Source organism: Suricata suricatta, chromosome 4 (genome assembly GCF_006229205.1).
Source record: "Suricata suricatta isolate VVHF042 chromosome 4, meerkat_22Aug2017_6uvM2_HiC, whole genome shotgun sequence".
Classification (NCBI taxonomy): domain Eukaryota; kingdom Metazoa; phylum Chordata; class Mammalia; order Carnivora; family Herpestidae; genus Suricata; species Suricata suricatta.
This window is the reverse complement of record NC_043703.1, coordinates 93,259,213-93,284,229: the sequence shown is the minus strand read 5'-3', so window position 1 is coordinate 93,284,229 and position 25,017 is coordinate 93,259,213. Positions and strand designations below refer to the sequence as shown.

Sequence of the window (25,017 nt, the reverse complement as noted above, 5' to 3'; positions counted from 1 at the left end):
TAACCTTTAGTTTGGTTGTGAAATGCTATTTCTAGATCACTGGCCTGAGTAGCTGTGGGTTAAAAAAATTTCTTAAAACTGAAGGTTTAGCTTCTAACTTTTGTAGACTGTCATCTTCATGTATTTTGATTTGAAAGAAGTCTGTCTTCCAATTAATTTAACAATTATTTGAGAGCGAGTGAGCGGCTCTTTGGCTTCTGTCCCACCACTATCTTCCTTCTAATCGCCTGACTGATCATAAGTCCTACTGAGATCGGCTGGAGAAAAAGGAGAGAAAATGAGCCGTGGGGCAGCAGCAAGACAGCGCCCTAGGGAGCGGGCCGGTTATGAACCAGCACTTCCTCGTCTCCTTTCGGGCCACATCACATGGGTAAAAATGCCCAAACTCACACTCTTCACCCTTGTGAGCAGCCCTAGTAACAGATTTCATGTGGGAGGAGGTCTCGACTACTGGCTCGAAATCAAGCGTGAGGCTTCTGTTTTATCGGAGCTGACCCCCCAAGGCAGAGAGGATCAAGACTTCGCTAAACACGGCCCTTCGGCAAGCTTCATTTCCCCATCTGCGAGGGGACAGTAAATATAGCATACACACGTTGAGATAAATGAGAGAGCCGGTCAAGTGTTTTGAGCTCTTCAACAGACAGGCCTGACTTTCCAAAAAAAGACAAACCACAACCTCAGAGCCAGTGCGATTTCTTATGTGCACAGTGAGAGGACTTCTCTCGTTGTAAAGGACTGAGGGCCCAAATCCTACACTGTCTGCAGCTACGATCACAGGCCTCTTTCACTAACACAGAAGTCAGCCGGCCTAAGGCGTGAAGAAAGAAGGTAAATGTCACGTCACACTCCCGTGCAGGATCCTCCTTCTCTAATTTTCTCGGCACAAAGTTCATATTGGTGGGATATTCGTTCATTCATTTATTCCACCGAGTATCTGCCAGCCAGGCGCTGAGCGCTGTATCTGCCACAATGAAAGACAGACGTGGACCTGTCCTCGTGACTGCACAGTAGAGGAAAGGCAAGCGCCTCTCCACCAGGGCAGTACTGGTCTGTGGGGGTGGGGGGGAGGGGAGTATTTTGGAGATGCAGGATGGAGGTGTTTCTGATCGTCAACATGAATGGAGGAACTCTACGGTACAAAGGGATGGGAGTCTGCGTGCTACACAACTTGCATTCTGAGAAACGCTCCCACGTCCCGCACGATTGGTGAGCATACCAACCAGGCGTTGATGAATATGAAAAACCCTTTTATAATAACCTGAATCCGGGACCTAATTCTGTTGTACATAAAAAGCACGAAGTATTTGTTGCACAGTTTTAATGAATTTTCTAGGAAGGTAATTTCAGGGCAAATTGAAGGAGAAAGGTAGGCTGTACTTTATTTTGTTCAAAACATTACAGGAGTTGCTTATCATTGTAGAAAACTGCACACCCACGGCAATATCACTCTTAGCATGACACCGCCAATAAAACACAATTACATTAGTCAACATCCATTGATGTACGTTCATGGTAATTCCACCTATAGGGGTAGGCTTCTGACAATTTCATTGTGATTTGTGGAGTACTCAGCCCTCAGAACTTAGGACTTTAATATGGAAATAAATATCTTTATTGTGAATCACTTCCCCTTTATTCTCCTTCATATGGTAAGATGTTACACTGATTCAAAATTATATGTAGAGAGAGGTTATACCTCCTGTAGATTTCATTTGGGGTCTGACACTGTCAAGGCACTGAGCCAGGCATTTGACAAAATGAGACAGAAGTGACATGAAATGAAAACCAGGATAGTTGCTCTGGGGGACAAGAGCCAGGTACCAGAAGAGAGAATAGCCAGGAAGACCAGAGTCAGTAGGAAAGACGTCTTGGAGGAAGCAACATCCACCCGGAGATCTGTAGGACAGTTTAAGGACCCAGATACAGGCCAGTATGTGCAAAAGCCCCGAGGCAGAAATGCCCAGGCACATGCTGAGGGCCCTGGGGAAAGGCCAGAGTGAGACAAGGTGGGGGAGGAGGGGTAGCCATCGTGATCATTACAGCCTCCTGCAGTGGAAAGTCATTGAAAGATTCAGAAAGCAAAGTCACAGAAATTTGGTTTTGTGTGTGTGTGTGTGTGTGTGTTTTTTTTTTACAAAGGCAATTTGGGCTGCTTTGAGGAGAATGAATTAGAGGTGGGCAGGAGTAGCAGAGAAAAGCCATTACGGTGACTCCGGTGAGGGAAGACGGTGGTGGCGGCACAGACTAAGTGGTAGCTGCTGACAGCCAGTGACCTGGTGGATTCTAGATCGACCCTGGAAGTGGACTCAGGCTTGGGTGATGGGCTGGACATGGGTTGAATGTCAGGGAGGTCTCTGGACAAATTCAGGGTTCAGCTCATGCTGCTGGATGGATGGAGAATGTCTTTTACAGGAGGGAAGCTTGTGGGAGGAGAAGCACTCCAGGGAGAAAACTCAAGAGACCGATGTTGGACGTGTGAGCTTGAGATGTCAAGTACATGGTCAGAGAAGTGTATCTGGAGGAGTTCTCTGCCTTCTGAATTCCAGACCCTGCTCTAGATGCTTCCTTTTGGCAGAATCAGAAGCATCTCAAATGCAACATTTCTGCACTGTACGTATTTCTTCCCCTTCAAATCTGCAACTCCTCCTGTGTTTGCCATCTCGGTAAAAGATATCACCACTCAATCGGACCTAAGCTGGTCCCCAATACCTGGCTGTCAAGACAGCTCCTTGCCCAACAGCTCACTGTCCTTCCCCTCCCAGACTTCCTTACCTGGCAGCTCCTACTCATCTTCTAGGCTTTGGTCAAAAAAAATCTCTGTATCCAATAAACATTCTCTGAACGCAGAGTTCAGACTAAGTGTCCATTGCTCTGTGTTTCCCCAGCACCCTGGGCCTCTCCTGCCGTCTCCTTTCTTACAGTGTAATAACACTGCCCCTCTTCCCATCTGTATCCTCCACAGACTACCTGAGGCAGGGGACAATTCAAAGCCTGGCTTATAGTAGTCGCTTAATAATTTCTTGTTGAATTGAACGAGGGTGGTGTGTGGGAAGGTGAAGTCCACAAGGTACACCGCAGCCAGCTCCTGGCTGGCCTGCACTGGGCTTGCTGTGAAACTGGAGGAGGCAGATCAAGTGTCTCAATTCTCTAGGCTCACTTCTCACATCGCTGTCACTGCTTTCAGCCAAGAGTCAAACTGCCTCCTGTGATCAGGGCTAGTTTTCTATGTTGCACTAATGGGTCCAACCCACCCACTTGAATAATGGGAGCTCTAAAGAGTAAAGACTCAGACTGAGATACAGCATTTTTAGTTCCTGCTACTGTTCTTCAGCACCGTCTGTTTTCATTGTCTTGACATTTAGTTTACCTAGGTAAGGAGGCTATTGTTGACTGTGTACCTAGCATCCTTCCACTTCCTCCTTTCTAAAACAGATGGAGTTCAGACCCATCTCTTCTCTACCCAGACACATGCCTCCAGTGACTGTGACTCCATACTTAGCTAAAAAAAATTCCTAGCTGGGCTAGGCCAATCATGGAGCTTCATTCCCTACCATCTGGTCCAAACCATTGGGTCCTGGGCAGGCACCTGACCTAAGTAGTCCAATCAGAATCAAGTAGTCCCTGGATTTTCCAAGGGGCTCATTGCCTGCCCTTGGGGTATCTCATTGGTTCTTGGATGGGCACAAGACCTAAGCAGTCCAATCAGAAGGAAGTATTCCCTAGATTATCCAAGGTAGCCACCCTCTCACCCTTCCCCTCCTGCTGTTCTTCCTCTTCTCTGTCGCTCCCTCCTCCCATCCACCCACACTTGGTATGTAAGGATTTGCCACTCACGGCCCCATCTCTGCAGCTCATGGAGACTGTGTGGGCTACATCAGCCAGTGCTGTGGTCCCTGTATCACACTGGAGCAGGTGTTACCCCAGGACGAGCTATACAGAGGAAGGCGTATGTGAGTACCAGGACTGACACTTCCACAGAGCAGCCCTCACCATCGGGGCTGCAGGTCACCGGGGCATCTCACAGGAGGGGTGTGGGGGACCACACCTGGAACCCAAGACAGCCAACACAGAACTGGGATTACGGATGGGCCAAAGGCCACCATTTGTGGACTAACACCGGCCTTCCTCTGCCTTTGAGGCCGGGGAAGCCTGAAGACTCTCACTGACATGTATATATACGCTCACTCCTGGGCTTTGAATCTACTAGGAAGCCAAGCAGCAAGAGCAGATCCTGGGAACTACACTCTGATTAAGCCTGAAATGCTGGTTTTCTCCATGCCTGGGTGAGCCAGCCAAACTGCGTGGAGGAGTTAAACCGTGACTAACAGGCCCATTTGGAATCTGAGTACTTGAACCATACTCCTTGGTCAAACATGCAGTGCAGTCTGCCATCGGAGGACGAGGAAGATCTCTGGGCAGGCAGTTAAGATCAGGACAGCCTTACGTAGTTTACAAACACGCTTTCACGGAACAGACCCTTTAAAAAAGACACACACTTTACGTTGGGGTGAGGACCAGCTCTGCAGCTAGGCGGGGGTGGCAGTTGTGCAATACTGTGAATATACAAGATGCCACTGAACTGTACACTTTAAAATGAGGAATTTTATGTAGTGTGAGTTTCACCTTAATTAAAAAAAAATACACACAGGTCCACAGTATGCAAAGCAGGGACCCTGTGGGTACCCACACATGCACATGCGCGCGCGCGCACACACACACACACACACGGAAACTTCTCTGAAATTCAGGGAGGTACTGCACATGGCAGAAACATCCAACATATCAACCCCTTGGGACCAGACTTAGGTCACCATGACATTCTTCCACTGCGTTGAGCAGGCTTATCCTCCTGTGTGTGTTCTAGACCCCTCACACACCTGTTCTGCACCACTTCCCTCACCCACGACCCCACCCCCACTCAGTATGACAGAAGGTTCCCAGCAGAGCCCTTCCAGGCCCACAGCACGTAACCACACCACTTTACTCCAGCCTTATTTCACTACCCAGCCCCAAGAAGAGTAGCCTGCTTCCACTTTCATGAGAACTCCAGCTCTCCCGCTGACCTGGCACCATTAGCCTGTGAGATAGGGCAGCTCCCACCTTACAGATGAGGAAGCTGGTCAGGTGTCCAGAGGCACAGGCGAGTGGGGCAGAAGTGAGGCAGGAATGCATTCCTAAGAACTAGTTTAGATCCTTCTCGGCCCCTTTATTTTAACCAGGCAGCAGATCATAGGTTTTGAACACAGACCTTTTGAATCTTTGAAGCACAGGCTTACTAGCTGTGTGGCCTTGGACAAGTAACTCACCAGGGACTAAGCTTTGGGAAGACCGAATGAGCTACGGCATAAAAGGCTCTTAGCGTATGTGGTGGCTGCTGGCTTATGACCATGCCCACAGAAGCTCCGTCTCCATTCAGTTTCAGCCGATTTGGGGCAGAGGAACAAACAGGTGGCAAATGAGGGTTGGGGGTAAAATCGACTTTATGGAAAGCACACTGAGTGGTTTTGCTGGTTTAATAAATGCATATGTTTGGGGCACCTGGGTGGCTCAGGTGGTTCAGCGTCCGACTTCAGCTAAGGTCCCGATCTCCCAGTTCCTGGGGTGGAGCCCCACGTCGGGCTCCGTGCTGACAGCTCGGAGCCTGGAGCCTGTTTCAGATTCTGTGTGTGTCTCTCTCTGCCCCTCCCCTGCTCATACTCACTCTCTCTCTTTCAAAAATAAATAAACATTAAAAAAGTTTTTAATTAATGCATATGTTTACATAGCAGGCAAGGACTGAATTCAGGCAGTTTACTAAAATACCTGAAAACATCTGCACCAATACACCTCAAGCACGTTTCTTATTTTTATTTAAGTTTATTTATTTATTTGGGGGAGGGGTGGGCAGAGAGAGAAGAGAGAGAGAGAATCCCAAGCAGAGATTCAGGGCTTAATCTAAGAGCCATGAGATCATGACATGAGCCAAAACCAAGAGTGGGATCCTAACCAGCTGAGCCACCCAGGCGGCCCTCAAGTACCTTTTCTAGAACAAAGGCTAATGAGACCTGAGCAGTGAAAAAGTGTCACACATGTGAACTGTGACATGGCCACCCCGGCGCAAACAGCCACAGGCAGTTTTCGCGGCTGGCTATAAAATGGTAATGGGACACCCACGTTTTCGCCAGCAATCCTGTGTGTTCCAAGAGGCTCAGCCAATCCAGAAGTGGGACTTCCCACTATAAAGAACCTGACTAGGGAGATGGGACACGTACCAAAGCAAAGTGAGAGCCAGGGACACAAAATCAAAGAGAAATAACACTGCAGGCAGACAAGGAAGCTGGCAACAATAAAACCTGGTAAGCAAAGCAGCAGATAAATGCCCTTCTCTTTGGTGTATCCTCACAAAACCCTTGGAGGCAGCGTTGGGACAGGTGCAGTGGCCCCGCCCCCAGGGCATCGAGGACAGCAGCTGAGTTCAGGGCACTAGGTGAAGTGGTGTGGGGAGCTCCCGGGAGCAGCTGGGCCGGTCAGGGAGGTGGCTGGGGGGCGGCAGGGGAAGGGGGTAGTGTGGTTTTCACACTAGAGGTGTGGGCCCTACAGTCTAGCCAAACGGCATGGCCACCTGCATGGCTCCAGCTCCGAGCCCACCGTGTGCACCCCACTAAGGTGAGTGCTATCAGAGCCCATGGACCCACATGGCAACTCCTTTACTGAGCGTCCTGTGTGATGCCTGGGAATGCCAGCAGTGCACCTCTCCCTTAGGGGAGGTCAAGCAATCGAGTAAGATGTGGGCAGCAAGGGAAGGCCCTGGAATAGTGAATTACAGATGTGGAGCCAGAGGACTTGGCCTGAGGTACCACTTTGCCTCTTGCGGGCCGTGCATGTAACCTGTACAGGTTATTTCAGACTCAGGTCTCTGAGCCTGTTCTCTCATTCATTTATCTCCTAGGGGACAGGTAGATTGGTATTGCCTATCTCATAAGGTCATTGTGATGGTTCAGTGAGATGGATGAGTCCAAAGAAGGCCTCAAATGCAGGCACAGAAGTAATGACTGAAGGCGCGTACACTAAGTGGCACAAGAATTCGGAGAGGAGACAATTCGTCCCCCACTGAGAACCAGAAAAGGCCGCATGGAAAAGTCCCTATTACCTAATGCTTCTGTATTAGTCTCCCAACCACAGCACACGCCTTCAGAAGACTTCCCTGGCCTCCCACCGTGCCCCTTAGAAAGTCCAAACCCTCGAGTCTGGTGTTGGAGGAGCCACAGCTGACATAGATTCCCCTCCTAACTTCTGTTCAAGGGCTTCCCGGGGACCACCAATGGGCACAGCCCACTCCTCTCCTTCCTCTCCTGTGTGCCTCCTCTGGGCTTTGGGCCTGGAATACCTGTCCCACCTGTGTCCCCTCCTCACCCCAACCCCCACACACGTGCCATCTCCTCACCCAAGAAAACCGGCCAGACCCTCTCCTCTCCATCCCCCTGAGCTGGGAGTGTTCCTTCCTGCCTCCCACTGTCATTGATATCTCCAGGTATAGTTCACAAATCAAGGGGGACGGTGGTAGGACACCCTAAGAATCTGATATGAGACTACATTTTGAGAATTCGATGCATGAAAATCAAACCGCAGTCATTATCAGACATCTGCAGTGTGGGTCACACCAGAAAATACCCAAATCTAATCAAGGGACTCACATGTAACTAAGGAAAGCCTGTAACCTAACACGGTATGTTTTGGCCTGGCGGGAAAACAGGTTAAGTGAAAAGTTGCGGTCTATACGGACTCGGCACAGAATCTTAGCAAAAGAGAAATTGGCATAATTAGAGTATCAGTGTCCCCTCAGCTCGGCCTGACGGTACGACGCTGGAAGTGGTGGACACACAGACGTTAGTCACTAGAAGGCCACAGTCTCATGTGGAAGGAAAAGTTCATCACGGGTTCCAGGACCCAGATGAAATATAAAGTCCCTCTAAGACTTCTAAGTCTGCGTGCCCTGAAGCCTCCATCCCAAGCAAGCCTCTTCTGAATTCATTTTCCCGAGTCCCTCAGTGCTAAGGACAGGTACACTGGAGAGCAGGCCCTGGAAAGAATGTGCATCTGCTATAACTCGGTTCTTCATATTCATGTTTTCTAATTGTATATAAAAACGGGGATGGCTTCAGTTAAATCCTAGCCAAGTGAACACATGCATTTATCTCAGATTGCTCCAAAATCCTCTGACATTACAGTCATTAAAAAAACCAAAAAACAAAGAGGCAGAAAGCCACAAGCAAACCGGAAAGAAGACAAGAGCCACCCAATTTTAGAGGCTGGGATGCAAAAGACTGACTGGGAAGGGACTTAGCAGACTCAGGGAGCCAGCAGGGAGGGGAAGGCAGGAAGCACCTATCCTGCATGCCAGGAGCCCCTGAAGGTGCACGCACGGGGGCGGCATGTTCTGCACGTGGGTTGAAGCCGGAGCCACAAACAAGAGGATGAAGTGAGTCTGCTTGAGAAGCAGTCAAATCTCAGATCCCACCCCCACATCGCAGTGAGCACGCTCCCCAATCCTGACAGAAGGCAGAGGTGTGGAGCGTCCGGGAAGGGTAGAACAGAGGGTTCCCTGGAACTGGACATGGTACAGTTGAACATACTGACCACGAGGCCACAGCAAGCGCTACAGATTAAGCCTCCTACTCAGCTTCCTGCGCTCACCTCCGGGAACGGCAGCAGCCAAGAGAAAAGACCAAAATCTGATGTTCAAGTTTCCCCAATGAAAAGGCCCCGACAGATTACCTCCAGCAGTGGTTCTCAACTGGGGGTGCCAAGGCTAGTGAGGGGTGACGTTGCCCCAAGGGAACATTTGGCAATGTCTGGAGATGCTTTCAAAAGCTTGTCACAACTAGGGTGGGTGCTACAGGGAGGCCAGGGATGCTGCTCAATGCCCTACAATACACAGACCAGCCCCCCACCCCAAAGAATTTTCCGGTGAAAATATCAATAGGGCTGAGGTGGGGGAACTCTGACCTTCAGTAAGGGCCAGAGTCAGCCAAATGGACTTGTACACGGAGCTTCCCACATGTCCCAGTGCCACTGTCACAAAAATGAATGGACCTGTGAGGAAAGACTGTGAAAGATGGAGTCCAAAATGTGATACTCTGCAGCGAAACAAAAACTTTGAATAACTATCATCAATAGCTTCAGAAAAATTAGAGAAGATGCTCAACTGAAAAAGCAAGACAAACCAGACTCAGAAGATGTCAAAAGAAAAAAAAAAGAAACATCTGAAGAATAGGAAAAGGCTCTTAAGAATTAAAAATAGAATCACATTTAAAGAAACAATAGAAGGGGTGGATGATAAAACTGAGGAACCCTCCCCAAAATAGACTAAAAAGACACAGAGGGAGCAATTATATATGTATATAAGGACCAGCCCAAGAACTCCAACATCTAAATACTAGGAGTTCTAGTATAACAGGAAAGAAACCAAGAGATCAATGAAATAAACCCAGAAAGTTTCTCAGAACTGAAGGACATGAGTTTCTAGATTGAAAGGTCCATGAAAGCCAGCTGGATCCTACCCCAAAGCCCATGTTTGTGAAATTTCAGGAGGGCAAAATGGCAGCTCCTAAAGCTTTCCAGAGAGGAAAACCAGGCTCTTGACAACAAATCAAGGATCAGATTGGCATCAGACTTTTCAATAGCATATACTGAAGCTAGAAGACAGTGGAGCAATGCCTTCAAGACTCTGAGAGGAAAAGAAAAGAAGAGAAAAGAGAAAAGAAAAGAAAAGGTTTCCAATCTGTTTTCAAACTGTCATCAGCTATGAAGGAAATAAAAACATTTTGAAAACTACCAGGTGTCAAAATTCTGCTTACAGTGCACCTTTTCTCAGAAAACGAATAAAAGATATGCTCCAGTAGAATGAGGGAATAAACCAAGAGACATGAAAAACACAAACAGAGGGGCACCTGGGTGGCTCAGTCAATTAAGCGTCCGACTCTTGGTCTCAACTCAGGTCACGATCTCACAGTTTGTGGGTTTGACCCCTGCACTGGGTTCTACACTGATGGTGCATAGCCTACTTGGGATTCTCTCTCTCCCTCTCCCTCTGCTCCTACCCAACAAGCACTCTCTTGCTTTCAAAATAAATAAACTCAGGAGCGCCTGGGTGGCTCAGTTGGTTAAGCATCCGGATTCGGCTCAGGTAATGATCTCACGGTTCATGGGTTCAAGCCCCATGTCAGGCTATGTGCTGACAGCTAGCTCAGAGACTTGAGCCTGCTTCGGATTCTGTGTCTCCCTCTCTCTCTGACCCTCCCCTGCTTGTGTTGTCTCTCTCTGTCTCTGAAAAATAAAGAAAAGACAGAAAAAAATTTTTTTTAATAAATAAACTTAAAAAACTGCAAAAGAAAAAGGAAAACAGAGATCTAATCCAAGACACAGATTCCAAGGGAATCCCAATAATGAAGAAGGGTAATCCCAAGCTGTGCAGCAGGCCAGAGGCAACCAGGCCAGATTGGAGCACGTCAGAAGTCTCATGAGGGGTATCTCCAAGAAGAAACTGATACAGTATATGATATGTTTGATCGCATGGAAAGGCAAGTTTGGGGTGCAACAGGGAAACATGCAGTGAAAAAATCAAGGGAAGAAGCAAGATAATTATTAATTCCAGGGAACAAAAGGTGGTGCAAAAAGGGAAGAATAATTATAGTACATTACATGGCTCAGCTAAGACAGCACAGTGATAAAAATACAAACACTGATCAGTGATCCAACAGAAATTACACTCTAGCTACTATCAAAGGGTGGATGGGAAGTGGAATGCATGTGTGAAAGCGCTAAAACCTCATCATTCATGGTGTGAAGTCAAAAGAGGGTTTTTTTTAACCAAAATAAACAGCTAAGAGTTAATGTTTATTTTTGAGAGAGAGAGAGACAGACAGACAGACAGAGTGGAAACAGGGGAAGAGCAGAAAGAGGGGGAGACACAATCCAAAGCAGGCTCCAGGTTCTGAGCTGTCAGCACAGAGCCCGATGCGGGGCTCAAACTCCTGAACTGCGAGATCACAACCTGAACTAAAGCCAGACACTTAACTGCCTGAACCACCCAGGCGCCCCAACAGCTAAGAGTTAAATCAGAGTAAGAAACAGCTTTTCGTGGGGCACCTGGGTGGCTCAGTTGGTTAAGAAATGGCTTTTCTGTAGGGGAAGTGGAGAGGGATCTTTTGTTTCTCCACAATAAGATCTCATAAAACTGTTGGGTCTTTAGACTTATACAACTTAATAAAAATGAAATGACTTTTTTAAAAAACAGCATAAAGTATAAAGAAGTAAATTTCTAAAAATATCCAATATCACCATGTAGAGCCAAACACTAACATTTTGACAATTTTGTTCCAAGTTTTTCTTCACGTTATATATATATGCATATTTTTCAAAGTTGTAATCATACTATATATAGTTTCGATTCCTGCTTCTCACACTTAACACATCATTAGCCTTTTCACATATCTTTAAATATTTGTTGAAGGCAGTTTTTAATGGCTGTGATTATTCTAATACACATCATGCTATCATTTAACGAATCCCTTTTTACTATGCATTAATGCATTTATAATTTAACGAATCCCTTTTTACTATGCATTAATGCATTTATTATAAAAATTGCTGTGAAATATACAGTTTCATGTCAATCTCTGTGTACTATGAATGTTTCCTTGGCGTAAATTCAGAGAAATAGGTCACTGCAATGGTCTTTGCCAAATTAACCCCCAAACAATTTGGGTCCAGTTTTGCCCCAATAATGGTGCACAGAGCACCAGCATCTCTGACTCCTTGGTGTCAACTTTTCCATCTTGTCCAACTCGATAGGTAAAATCAAAAGTCTGTATTTGCATATCTCTGTGTAGTAGACAGTAGTCCCCATGGGGATACATCCTGAGACCCCTGTAGATGCCTGAAACTGCAGAGCGTACCAAAGTTGGTACTAGACCTGTATGCACAGACCTATGGTACACTTTAAGTTATAAATAAGGTACAGTGAGAAATTAACAATAAAAGAAAACAATTTACTATAATGACATTTACATGAAGAGGTCCCTCCCTCCCACAAAATATTTCACTGTATGTCCTTCCCCTTCTTGTGATGATGTGAGGTGGACGAGATGGAGTCAGGCGAATGACAGGCATTGTGGGGCTCCTAAGTGACCGTCTGACGACATGTCAGAAGGTTTCCAGATCACAGTGGACCATGGGTAACCAAAGCTGTGGAAAGCAAAACCTCGGATAAGGGAGGACTGTGGTATGCTTTTCTTCTTCGCGTGAGCGTCTGGTTCATGTCTTATGTCTGTTTTACCACTGAGAGCTCATGGTAAATTATGCCTTTGGCAGCCTCATTCATATGTGGATCTCTTAGGAGTTAACACAAATCGGACCCATGGACCCAATGATCCGGGACTACCTGGATCGTGTTTCTGAATCTCAAAGGCCCCACTGTCGGTGAGGCTCTGGGCAAGCGGCCAACCACAAAAACAACTGATGTCACCCTCATGTTTTGCCATGTCCACCTTCTCGCGTCACATCCCATTTGCACTTGCATTTTGGTTCTCTGTATACCTCTTCTCTTCCCACGTGACTCTAAACTCCTCTCTGATGGGTCTTTACTCCTCACCTCACCTGTATTTAACAGATACTGTGATACCTGGGGAATAAAGATATAAAGGTAGGGGGTGGGCAGGAGACTATAAACAGAAGTATAGATAGAACCAGAGCACTGGAAGGGGAGTGGGGAGACGAGCAGCACCACTCCCTGAGGCAGGGGTGAAAATGTCGCAGGAGCACACAGGCGGTAGGTAGACTTTTACTTTCTGCCTTGGAACCCAAAAGCCAGTTCCCAGAGCCTTGGGCAGAGTGTCCACGTAATAAAGACTGACAAAAAGGAATAAAAAGGAAAGACAAGGATTACTCAGCCATAAAAAGGAATGAACTACTGATCCATTCTACAATATGGATGACCTTTGAAAACATTACATCAAGTGAAAGGAGCCTGACACAGAAGGCCAAATGTTGTAGGATTCCATTTATAGGAAATGTCTAGAACAGGCAAATCCATGGAGACGGAAAGTAGATTAGTGGTTGCCGGGGGCTGAGGGGAAGGAGCATGGATAGTATCGCTAATGGGTATGGGGTTTCTTTGGGGGATGATGAGAATGTTCTGGAATTAAAAAGTGGTGGTGATGGTCGCACAACTTTGCAAATATGTAAAACTCACTGAATGTGGATTGAATCTCAATTTTTCAAAAGGAAGGAGAAATAAACTTATACACTGAATGGTTTGGTTCACCAGGAATTTCTAAGGAGTCACGTTCTTCCTAACACCCACTTGCCCAGACTGTGATGCGTCCACACTGCCCTGCTAGGTGAGGGCAGCAAGACATCACAGCTCCCCGCCTCCAGGGAGCAGGCAGCATTGGTGTCTCCCTTCCTCTAGAGGCTGAGCTGAACAAGTCAGCCCACTCACTCTCCCCCTCCCCCCTGCCTTTAACAGAGTGCCACAGGACGCTCTGGAGGGACGCCTGACATAAAACACACTCAAGGACTCCTATAGATCCTCACTTGCCAGAGAACGGTTCACATCCTGGTCAATATTTTATTCAAATAGCTCCGGCAGATTTTCTGCTAATGGACACTATGAGTTAAGAAATGGGTTCTATTATGCTTAAATGGGCAATGCTTCAAAATGACCACCTATAATCTGATTTTAAAGACCTTCAATAATGTCCTGACAGATCAGAATCCCCTTTAAAATGAGCTGATAAAAAAGCCAAGATGGAGGTGACGTCAAGTCATTGGAAAGGTTCTTTCCATAATCATCTTTCCGACAGATTCCCTTAAACCCCACACTCGCCTAGCTCCCATGGGATCCCCCAATCTTGTACTAAGTGCTATGCACCACATGCAGTCCCCTTCTGCGGGCTTATCATCTGGGTGCTGCGTGAAGATTTATTCAGGAGGAAGATGAAATGCTAGACTGTTGCTTATACACAATTTCTCAGTTGAAATTCAAAGAGGAGGTTCAACTGCAAGATGGCTGGAGTCACAGAGGAAGAGGTCACAGGATGCCTCAGCCTCAGAAGGACCCTCTCACTTTCCGCAGGCTGGACAAAGACCTGAAGCCCCCGCCCCAACACACCCCACTCTGAAGGAAGAACGGACCCTGCTACCTTTCCCCTCTGTCCCCCCTCACAGCAGCCCCGTCCCCATCCCTCCAGAGCCCGAGCCCACTAGAAACACCTTAAGGTAATGAATGTGAGCCCTGAACCAGCTCGGTGGAGAGGACAGCCCTTTGAAAAGTAAGCTGGGATAAATGGAATTTTAATTGAACCAGACAACTGGGAGTAAATGTTCTCTCTCACTGGCAGCTCTAGAGGGGGTAGACTTGGAGCCAACACATTTATAATCCCAACCATTATGCCACTTGACAGAGGATGGTTTTTCTATACTGGAACAAGTTTGGAGAAAAAGAGAGGAAGGGAGAGGAGAAGGAAGGAAGGAAGGAAGGAAGGAAGGAAGGAAGGAAGGAAAGAGGGAGGGAAGGAAAGGCCGGCAGGAGACTGGGAGAGGAGGACACTTACACAGAAAGCTTTGGTCAGCCAGAGTAATTACTGCCGAGATGCCTGTTTGAGTAACAGCCCTTCCTCCAACCGCTCCTGGTGACCTGCCTGCGTAGTTTTAATACAAAAGGACACCATAGCCCATCTGTTGCTCTGGAACTAATTTAGCACAAACCAAACTGGCATGGTCCTCCGGGGCAGGTCTGTCACCACCCAGAGTACTAACCGCAGCCACGGCGAACAGAGCAGGTTTCAGGCCCCAATCTGTCTCGTTGCTTAAAATAGAGGAGAAAAGAATGCAATGCCTTGGCACTTACACCTCATCAAAGAATACCAGGGGAGTCTACTATGTGCACAGTCCTGGGCCGGAAAGCACACCAGTGGAGCCAAGGGCAGCTTAGGAAGTTCTGCTCCATTTTCTCCGGATAGTGCTCTTGGTCCCACCTCCACCTAACCGCTAAGCAGGGAGCTTCGGTTCATTCCAACAAATACGGAGAGTCCCAACCAGGTGTGAAGAACTAGAAGCAGGGTGTATGGAGGTGTGTTTGCCAGGGTAAGGGTTAAAAAGTGGCTAAATTACGTTCCCTGCACTCCAGGGACAGTGTCTAAGGTAGGGGTGCATGTGTGTGCATGTGTAATGTGTGTGCAGTGTGGATGCACACGGTCTGTGTGTATATATGTGGGGGGGGTGCATGTGTGTGATGTGTGTGTGGTATACACGTGGTGTGAGGAGGGAGTGTGGGGGGCAGTGGAGTGAGGAGGAGGGTGGAGGAGGCTGGGGGGGAGGGGGAGGGGGAGGGGCGGAGACTTGCTGTGAGGATATACTAAGTACACAAATACTCATTAACTCAGTGGCTCTGACTTTCCAGCCCATGTCAGATCTGTTGTAACAGAGATGTCCCAGAGTTTCTGATTTCGGAAGTCTGGGGTAGAGCCCAAGAATCTGGATTTCTAACAGGTTCCCAGGAGATGTCTTTTGGTTTGAAGAGCACATCTGAGTACCACTGCAGTAATTCAAACTTCTGCTGAGCATCTAGTACATGTAAGAATCCAACCTGAGCACTTTTTTCACCTACAAATTGACCTGGAGAACTCCTATTGAGCTTAGCTCTTAGGGGCAGTTCATCTCCTACGGACATAACCCGACCCCCTCTGGAGCCCTCTGACACCCAGTGAACTGTGGTCGGGGGAGACACGGGCTCCCCTCCCATCACTCTGTGTTGGCTGAGTGGCAGGGCCAGTGCCCCACCTCTCTTGTAAGCCCTGCCCTTAGCACAGGTCCCAGCCCAGATGCCGTACTCAGGGAATGTTTGCTGACTGACTGCATGAATGTGGTCATTGCATGGTGACGGCCGCAGCAGCCGCAGCGGCTGCAGCCCCGGCTGGAGGATCCGGGGGTCCAGGCAGACGTGGTGTCAATGGGGACAGCTCAGGAAGGTGAGCTAAGCGAGCAGCAGGTGGGAGAGGCAGTCCTTGGTGGTGAACAGGGAATATTCAGTGGTAAGTGGGACACACAGATTTGTAACCATTTCAACTGGAAAGTGTTTTCCCCTAGAGGGAGAAAAGAAAGGCCAAGGGCAGCCCCTATGGGACAGAAAAGACACCTTTGCAGGCACCACAGCTGCCCTGCCTGGCAGCCCACAAACAGCAAGCTCCTGCCAAGTCAAGGCCAGCAGGCAGAACAGGGTGAGAAGAGGTGGGGGCGGGGGAGTGTCCTGCCTCCTTGGCTGGAGGAGAATCAGCGTCAGTCAGCAGAGAACTTTCCTGGTCCCCAGTCCCCTTCCCTGGCAGAGGCTACCCCTGTCTGCAATAGCACCGAGCTCACCAGCACTGAGCTCCCCAGCACCACAGCCACCTGACCGCCTATGGGAGCCCTCTTTTTAAGCAAGAGTGTAGGTTAATGAACAAATTAACAAAACACCCTAACCTTCTAGGAGACGGTGTTTACAGCAGCCATTTTAGTGGCAGCTTCTACTGTTCCATTTACAGCCACACATTCTAGAAGCTCTTCTGGCTAAAAGAGCAACACACCCCACGGGCACCTGGGTGGCTCAGTGGGTTAAGCGTCTGACTTCAGGTCACGATCCCACAGCTCATGAGTCCAAGTTCAAGTCCAGCTCCTTGCTGATGTGCAGAGCCTGCTTGGGATTCTCCCTCTCTCTGTCCCTCCCCCATGCAGAAGCACACATACACGCTCTCTATCTCAAAATAAATAAACTTAAAAAAAATAGAAAAGCGATGCACTCAGAATGTACTTTTTACGTGAAGCATTCAACAACAGAATATACTCAATGTAAAAGAGACATTTCACACCATCATGCTAATTAGCATGGGCAATTTAGTGTAAGGAACGAGAGGGACAGCTTGCTGTTGCCTGTCACCAGCCTCATGGCCTGGAATAAGTCATTACCTGTCAGAACCTGCAAAATGAGGCACACACCGCTTGCTTCCTTTACTCACAGAGCAGGTGAGAGGCCCCTGGGAGGCTTTGCGCTCTGTAAAAATATCACTCAGTGAAGACGGTGTCGTTATTAAACCCCAAATTCTACCCTGAGTCTGAGCGGGGGGTGGGGGATGGGGAGAGAAGCGGCTGGTTCATTACTCCCACCAGTCACTTGAAAAGAAACAGGGACAGTAAGTCCCTTCCCCCTACTTTCATGTTCTTTCTATTAAAATCAACAAGCAACATGGCACCAGATTAATATCTCTCTAATTACTGAGTTGTCAGTAATTTAGTTACCAGCTCTGCTCTACATGCTGACACCGATACCAGGGATCTGGGGTCCATAGAGACACATTTGGAACATCCCCTCATGCCTGTGCTCACCATCTTCTTCCTCCTCACCCAGAATATGAGCCCCCCATGGCCCTCTGCCTACATGACCTGGTTCAATCCAATGCTCCCCAGGCTTTCATTCACAGGACAGGGAAGAGATTATGTGTTCTGCACACAGTGGGGTAGAGAGGCCTTCCTTGAGTGAAGTGCCTGAGGTTGGACAGCTCAAGCCCAGGGCTGCCTATTGGCCCTACTCCAATGCCTTGAGCCTAGGTGCTGGGAAGCTCAGATTTGATCCAATGACTCCACTAGGAGGTGCAACTAGAGTCTCCATCTTACAGACGAGGAAAACTGAGGTTCCAAGAGGTCAAGACCCTCACTGGGAAGTGGGGCCTGGCACTCAGTCCACGGAAGCTGACAGTGACCAGGGCGACCACACACACCATCTCTAATCCTCATGGCAACTCTGCGAAGCAGACATTATCTCTCCAGTGTGCAGGGAGGGAAGAGCCAGCTGACTGATGGCCTCACAGGTACCGAAGATGAGCTGGGACTCAGTTTTGGTCTGGGGAGGAATCCAAAACTCACCCGTTCACCGCCAAGCTGCCTCCTCCTCGGAAGCTCTAGATGTGAGAAGCCTAGGGAAGTACTAGGAGACAGGTGCATGGGGACCACTGAGCCTCCAGGCTCTAGGTGGGGGTATAACTGATGCCTGCTGCATACCTCCATGCTAGAACTCCTCTGAACCTTGGAGACTTCTGTATTAAATAAAACTTTTCTCCAAGATACCGAGTGTGCCTGAGGCTATCATGGAAGAGCTGTCTATGGCCTTAGTCTTTGGTTAGCCTTTTAGCAGAAATGAATTGAAGCCAAATGAGAATTGACTCAGTCTGAGAAACATTGGTTGTACCCTTCCATGCCCCAGGCACCAGACTCAGTGCTGGAAACATGGTGGAGGAAAAGGAGGACATGGCTCTCTGTCCTCATGGAGCTCAGAGAGAGCAGGAACTGGCCGAGAGGGACGGGCAGGCAGTGGATCTCCATGGGGAGCCCCCAGACTGCTCCCGTGAACCGTCCGGCCGCCTGGCCTCCTCCGACGGCCTCCTGCCCTCGCTTCCTCATACAAAGCAGCTGCCTGCCAGAAACTAAAAGAGGAACAGCAAACTGCTGAGGGCAAGGAAAGCGGCTCCTGGATCCTGGCTTGCCAAATTAGGGCAAAACCAAGCCCCTCCGAGGGACTGAAAATCCAGCTGCGACTCAAGAACTTTAGCTTTTAAAGACCTGTGTGGTCTTCGGTTTTCTTTCTTTGTAACTGCTTTTGCCTTCCCTCCAACTTGCAGTTCGCTTTTCTGTATCTGAGACCGCTGCGCAGTAGTGCCCATGGTGCCAATGTAGGCGTCCCTGCTAGAAACTGATACCCTCGTGGAAAGCTGCTCTATTTTGTCGTATTTTAATGCCATGAGGTCTCATCTCCTGAAACCCCCAATTCCACAACAAAACCGCAAACACCTTGTTTGCCATGAAGCCCCGACCCATGAGCTGAAAAACAATACTTTTTCGTATCCTGGCACACACCAAAATGACAACACGGGCTCAGGCCCCTGCACACAGGCCCTCCCCACTCTGCACCTCCCAGAGCCAGGAGGAGGGGATCTGAGCACACCTGTGCCACCGGCTTCTGAGACAGCCACTGGGAAGCTCTGGTCCCCAGAGCGTAAATGGCAGTAAACCTCAAGAAAATCACGACAGAAGTGGATGAGGCAGCGGGATCAGCTGGCCCGGAAGGGGACAGGGCCCATCTGCACCCAGATAAACCATTTGGAACGGATGCAGACTGTGTCCCCCCCCCCTCCCCGCCCCAACCCCACCAGCCCTCTGGCCCTGAGGCTCCTGCTGGCAGGGACCCGGGGTCTGAGCTAACCTATCCCAAGCCACATCAGAGCGACAAGAAGGGGAGCACAGGCATTCAGTCACCGCAAGGCTTTGGAGCCAACAAAGGCCGTCCACCTTCCCAATGCAGAGGAGGAAACCAGCATTCAGTGTAATGTGGTGCAGGCTGTAGATATAAATAGCTTCTAAAAAGGTTAGGGAAAAACGCACAGACGACAAATCTACAGTAGGTTACTAAGGGAAACCAGGATGCTTGGTGCCAGCAGCTCACCTGTTGAAGCTGTGCTGGGGAGGAACTCTGTGGCTTCTCCCAAACTCCGCTCCCCGGGGCCCCTCAGTGATGCAGTGGGGGGCTGCTGACACCTGCAGCCTGGAGAACGCAGGGGGGTGTTTCTCAGGCCCTCCTGAGGTTCCCAGCAGGCCCCCTCCAAAGTAAGGAAAACCTTTTTCCTAATTATATCTCTGTCTACTTTCCATTCGCTTACTCACTCTCAACTTCCTCATCTGACAAGCAGGTACCTGCACAGGTACTGTGAGGATGCCTGCCTGAAGGCAGGAGAAGCCTGAGGTGGCAAACCCTGCCCTCCCCACCCCTGTGGCCCCTTCCCATTTTATGAGGCCCTTAGGTGCTGCCCCAGGAAACACACAGAAGGCGGGGCATTCCAACGCTGCCTCCCCTGGAGATTCCCTTCTGGAGGGAAAGCACTTCCCTGGTTACCCAGAGGGCTTGGAGGTCAGCCACAGCTGCTGGGCTCTGTCAAGTAAGAAACAGATCTCACTTGGCACGGAAAAGCCAGCCCCAGGGACACCTAAGTGAAGGGTATTTATGGCTCTCATGTATGCATCCTTGAACCTGTGTGTGTTGCAGTGAACAGACGTACCAACAGCACGCCTCAAAGCACACATATGGACTTCCACACACCGAGGCAGTGGCTAAATCTGGAACTCTAAGGGAACCCCAAAGCACCCCCAACACTTGCTCCTGCGAGTGTGTATTCGGAGACCTGGGATAAACTGGGCGCCGGTCTTTCCCTCTTTAGGGTATCGAGTTCTGCCTTCCTGCCAAGGATTAAGAGATCAGCCTGGAGCCTGCAGTTCGCCAGGCAGCTCCTGGCTGGGTTGTCTGCACAGAGTGAGAGCTCTTCCTACCTCCCTGCGCTCCAAGCAGAACAGAGGCAGGAGGGAAAATACTGCCTCTCCAGCCCCTCCCCGAGTGGACAAAGGGGCTCCTGCAGAGCCAACCTGAAATCCTGAGAGCTGGGCAAGAAAGGAGAAGCTCCACAGAGGCCCAGGCCGGAAGCCAGACCCCTCTACGAGGCCCCAGGGAGGAGGAAGGCACCACTGCCCTCAACTTCCACTCCGAACTGCTGGGCAGTCAAAATGTCAGGGTTGCTCCTGGGGCACCTGGAGCTTGGCCAAGAGAGGGGGCTTCCCCTTTGGGGTTGGGGATGTTGAGGATGTGCCCAGGCAGAGCCCACAATAGGGACTACAGCTGCCCCAAACACTCACTTTCGTAGTCATTCCTCTTCCCCCTACCCCAGTCTCTGTCAATAGCGGTAGAGGACAAGGGGGAAGCAGCCTCCTCTGGACGGCAAAAGGTCATCTACTATGGTCATCTCTTATGTTCCTTAGTATGGAAACTGGACGAGTGTTACCTATGGCTTTGAACCTGAGTGGCGTCAAAGAGGAGACCAAGAAGCGGCACATAGACCCAAGGGAGGCCCTATGGCTGTTCTTCAAATACAGCGAGGGAACATTCTGGGTGAACACTTTGGAGAGAAAGTGATGCTTTCCAGTCCCGTGCACTTTCTCCTCAACACTTCTTACCTCCCAAAGCAGAATCAACTGAAACCTATATACCCGACTTGTTTCTCAAAGTGTGCACTGGGCTCTTAGTTTTTCTAAGTTTCTCTTACATCACTAGGGATGCAGGCTCTGAGCAAGAAAGGAAACCATCTGATACGACAGGCCATTCAGAGCAGGGAACACTGGACTGCGTCCATGGGGCTGTGGGAATCAGGAAGTACAGAGCTAGCTCCATTCCGCCGGTGAAAAGGTTCTTGGATCTGGCATCTGGTGGAGTTTCTATCACCAACTCCCGACATAACACACTCTCCACTTCCACCTGTGACCCCCTCGACCTAACAAAACTGCCCAGAGCGCAGTACAGTAATTTCTTGTAATATTTACACCCATCTACTGTGAGGGAAGACCAGTGTCAGCCGTTTTTACATACACTGAACAGTTTAAGGCAGTCTACAGCATAAATTCTAATGATCCACATTTTTTTACTAACTCACAAAGAAGGCTAAATACAGATGGAATTGCCATGACCAGCAGTACAGCAAGCTGGAGATCTGAGCCCAGGTCTCTTCGGTTCCAAGGCTGTGGGCTTTCCTCTGCTGTCCGTACAGCTTAAAAGTGCTATGTATGTTTGTGTATGCATGTCTATGTGTTTGCTTATCGTTATTTTTATTGTAAGGGTAATCGATATGGCTTCATAGAGGCATCGGATCTTAATGACAACACAGGAATCTCCTATGTAAAACACATGAACAGATATCTGGTTCAGGTACTTCTACTTATCCTATCATCAGCCACGGCAGAGCCCTATCTTAAACTTATTCTTTTGCAGTCTCCAGGTGCTTAGCACAGTGCTAGGTATCCAGTGGGCACTCCTTACTTAATCTCATTGATGATTACATTGCTAAGATTGCTTATTAGTAATAAATGCTTAAAGGCTGAAAGGTGAATTATCATTAACTTTGATCTAACAGGAAACGTTCCAGACACTGGGAAAAACACCAAGGGGACTTAAAACACATGTTGGCCAAAAGAGCAGGTGTCCCACCACTGGGTAAAAACAGTAATATCTGAGCCTTACTAACAGTTTGATCCCACTTAGTACTGTATCTTACAATCTTCATGGGAAACAGCAATCATGATGACTTATGGGAAGCCCTGGTTTCATGAGTGGGTCTGACTTCGGGTGATTCTCTGGTTTCTCTCCTCTGTAGAGGTTGCATACGACCCCCACTCAGAGAATGGCTATCAAGATTCTAGGTACTGTGTCTATAGACGCACAAGGAATCTCACCAACCCAGGTGGCATCTCAGTCTCTCCTGTCGTTTCCAGTGGGTATAATCACCTCAAGCTGGGGCAAATTCAGATGTGTCCTAATCCCAGCAATAGCCATCAGTAGCTGTGTGACCTTAGGTCAGCTACCTAGCTTCTCGGGGTCCCAGTTTCCTCATCTGCAAAGACAGAATATCGCTTATCCCATGGGGTTGTTTTGTAGAGAAAATAAAATGATATTTGCATGTGGCTGCCCCATGCCTCATATGCAGAAGGAACTCACTAAATATCAGTTGGGTCTGAATGTGCACAGAACAGGTCTGACATATACACATCCTGTTGAACAGTGTTCGTGGTCAAACGAATGGTCATGGTGACAAGTTACATGAGAAAAGGGAAGAGGAGCTAGTGAGAGAAGTTAAAATTAGAGACGATGTTTAAAAACCTCTCCTCTTTCAACCAGTAATTTCAACCTGTTATTTATCTACTGTGTGGCTCCAAAGTTGGTCTTACTTAACTGACAAGAGTTCTGCCTCTTGCTCTCCACACGTTCTGACAGTTAAGTAACAACTACAATAGCATAAGACAGGCATCCAAAATGGGCCCCGAAAAGCTAAGAACCAGTTGTACCGACTTGGGACAGGCTGGTGTAAGGGGACAGCCTCTGGCACCTTGAACTGCCAACAGTTTCTCTATCCTCGGATGCTCCTCTAACTTAACAGTTTGGAAACCAGAGGCCACGTGGAGATACTCTCAACAAAATGTTTTCCAGATTCTAACCTGGTGCCACAGTTCTGAAATCCAAATCTAGAAAAGCCACAAAGAATAGCTCCCCTTTATCGAGCACCTGTGTTGGCCAGACTCAGTGCTAGGCATCTGGCATATATTACATCAACAGAGAATATTTTAAAGCATTTTCTAGAAAAGGAAATTGTACTATCAGACATCCTCCAAAGCACTCTCTAAGCCCCTCAGCTATTCACGTGGCCTCAAAAACTCAAGTTTGCATTACACGTGGAAATTTCTGCCCAAGGCTTCACGTCTAATCACAGGGCTGGACTCTGCAAAACTTCATTACACACAGTCCTCCGAGCTCCACAGCAAAAGTGGGTCTGGGAAGAGGGCGGCTGGGACACAGGCAGGGAGGAGACTTTAATCCTTTAGGAGCCACCTCTGATTTGCTAAGGAGGAGTGTGCATTTTTTTTCTGCACAATAATCTCTCCCAAAGAAAACCCAGACAAAGTCACCTGGTCTTCCTATTAAAAAAAAAGCTCTTCCTCCAAGATTCATACTGAACTCCTAACCCTTCTTCCTCCTCCCTACCCCAGGGAGTGGCTGGATGGTTGTTGTTTCTTTTCTTTTTTTTTCCCTGTGGTCCTCTGGTAACACCACAAATTACGTTTGCAGGGACTCGAGTCCCAGAGTGCAATGATGTTGTAATAAACATAACCAGGACCAAATGCCTTCCCATCATATTAGATGATGCCATTTCGCACCAATCAGGTTCCTCGGGCAGGCAGACCACTCACCAATGAGGGACCAGACAGAGGCTGTGAGGGGGAGACCTGGTCATCTGCAACTAAAAATAAGGGCGCTTCATGATTGGCTGCTGCCACTTTGCAACAGGAGTTGGGACCCACACACCAGGCACCATACAGAAAGCACACAGAGGCAAAAACTTTCACAGCACAGGGGTTCACGTGGGGTGGGCTGGGTTGCGTTTGTTGTTGGGTTGTGTGTGCGTGTGTTTTTCCTTTCCCTAATGTGCTGACCTGAGAAAAGAAATAAAGACTTGATCCAGAGGGGCCCCTCGCAGACACACCCTCCCTCTTAGACACCTTAGTTTCCAAAGGCCATTTGCAGCCACCCTGAATTGAGGAAAGGCAAGGGGGGTGTCGGCCAGGGGCCAAGACACTCACCTGTCCCGCCGTGTCATAGAGTCCCAGGAGGTACTGCTTGCCCCCTACGGTGACGCTGACTGCAAGAGCAGAAGTGGGGGCGGGGAAAGAAGCTCAATTACCTGGGGTCTGGGGCAATCTCGCTCCCCATCTAGACTCTTTCATCCCAACCCAGCCGGCAGCTTGCGGCGCTCCCCGGGAGATGTCACCCCTTTTCTCTTGTGCCCGGCTCATTGTTAAGTGGCGTGAGACTGGGGTGTGATGTGGTCCCCGCTGCCCACTCCCTTCTCCCAAGTCCCGTAGCCACGTCCCAACCGGTACCCTAAGTACTTCCCCCGAGGGTTTGGGGCAATAGGGAGGAGGCCGTGGGAAGGTCAAGGAGGTCGGCTCAGGGCGTCCGGGGGTTGGGTAGTGCGGTGAGCCGGGACTGGGCAGGGGGTGGGGAGGAGTAGGTGTAGGGGTCTCCCCAGCCGCCGACCGGGAGGGCGGGAGGGGAGGTCTGGGGGTGGGGCCGGGCGCCCCGCGGAAGGCATGGCGGGGGAGGGGTGGGGAGTGCGCTCGGGGTAGGCGGCGAGGGGGCTCCGCCAAAGTTGTTCCAAAGTTCCCGGCCCGGGGAGCGGCCCCTTAGTCAGCAGTTCCGAAGCTTACCTGCGTAGTGGTCGAAGACGGTGGGCACGTACTCCTCCGGGAAGGCGTCGTTGGCATAGCTCATGAGTAGGCACGTCTTGCCCACCGCCCCGTCGCCGACCACCACGCACTTGAGCATCAGCGCGCCGGGCCCGTGAGCCATGCTGCGGCCGGCCG

General features: G+C 49.2%; 1 protein-coding gene across 2 annotated transcripts in view; it reads right to left on the bottom strand.

The window, feature by feature from the left end:
• Nucleotides 1-25,011, bottom strand: part of RHOQ (ras homolog family member Q) — a 39,136-nt gene extending 14,125 nt beyond the window's left edge. For both annotated transcript variants that reach the window (XM_029937301.1, XM_029937302.1), the window contains exons 1-2: nucleotides 24,862-25,011; nucleotides 24,235-24,293 (exon numbers count right to left, since the gene is read on the bottom strand). In XM_029937301.1, the coding sequence (XP_029793161.1) occupies nucleotides 24,235-24,293; nucleotides 24,862-25,003 (201 nt within the window). In that variant the 5' untranslated portion in view covers nucleotides 25,004-25,011. The remainder of the gene's footprint in view (nucleotides 1-24,234; nucleotides 24,294-24,861) is intronic.
• Between the last annotated feature and the right edge of the window lie 6 nt (nucleotides 25,012-25,017).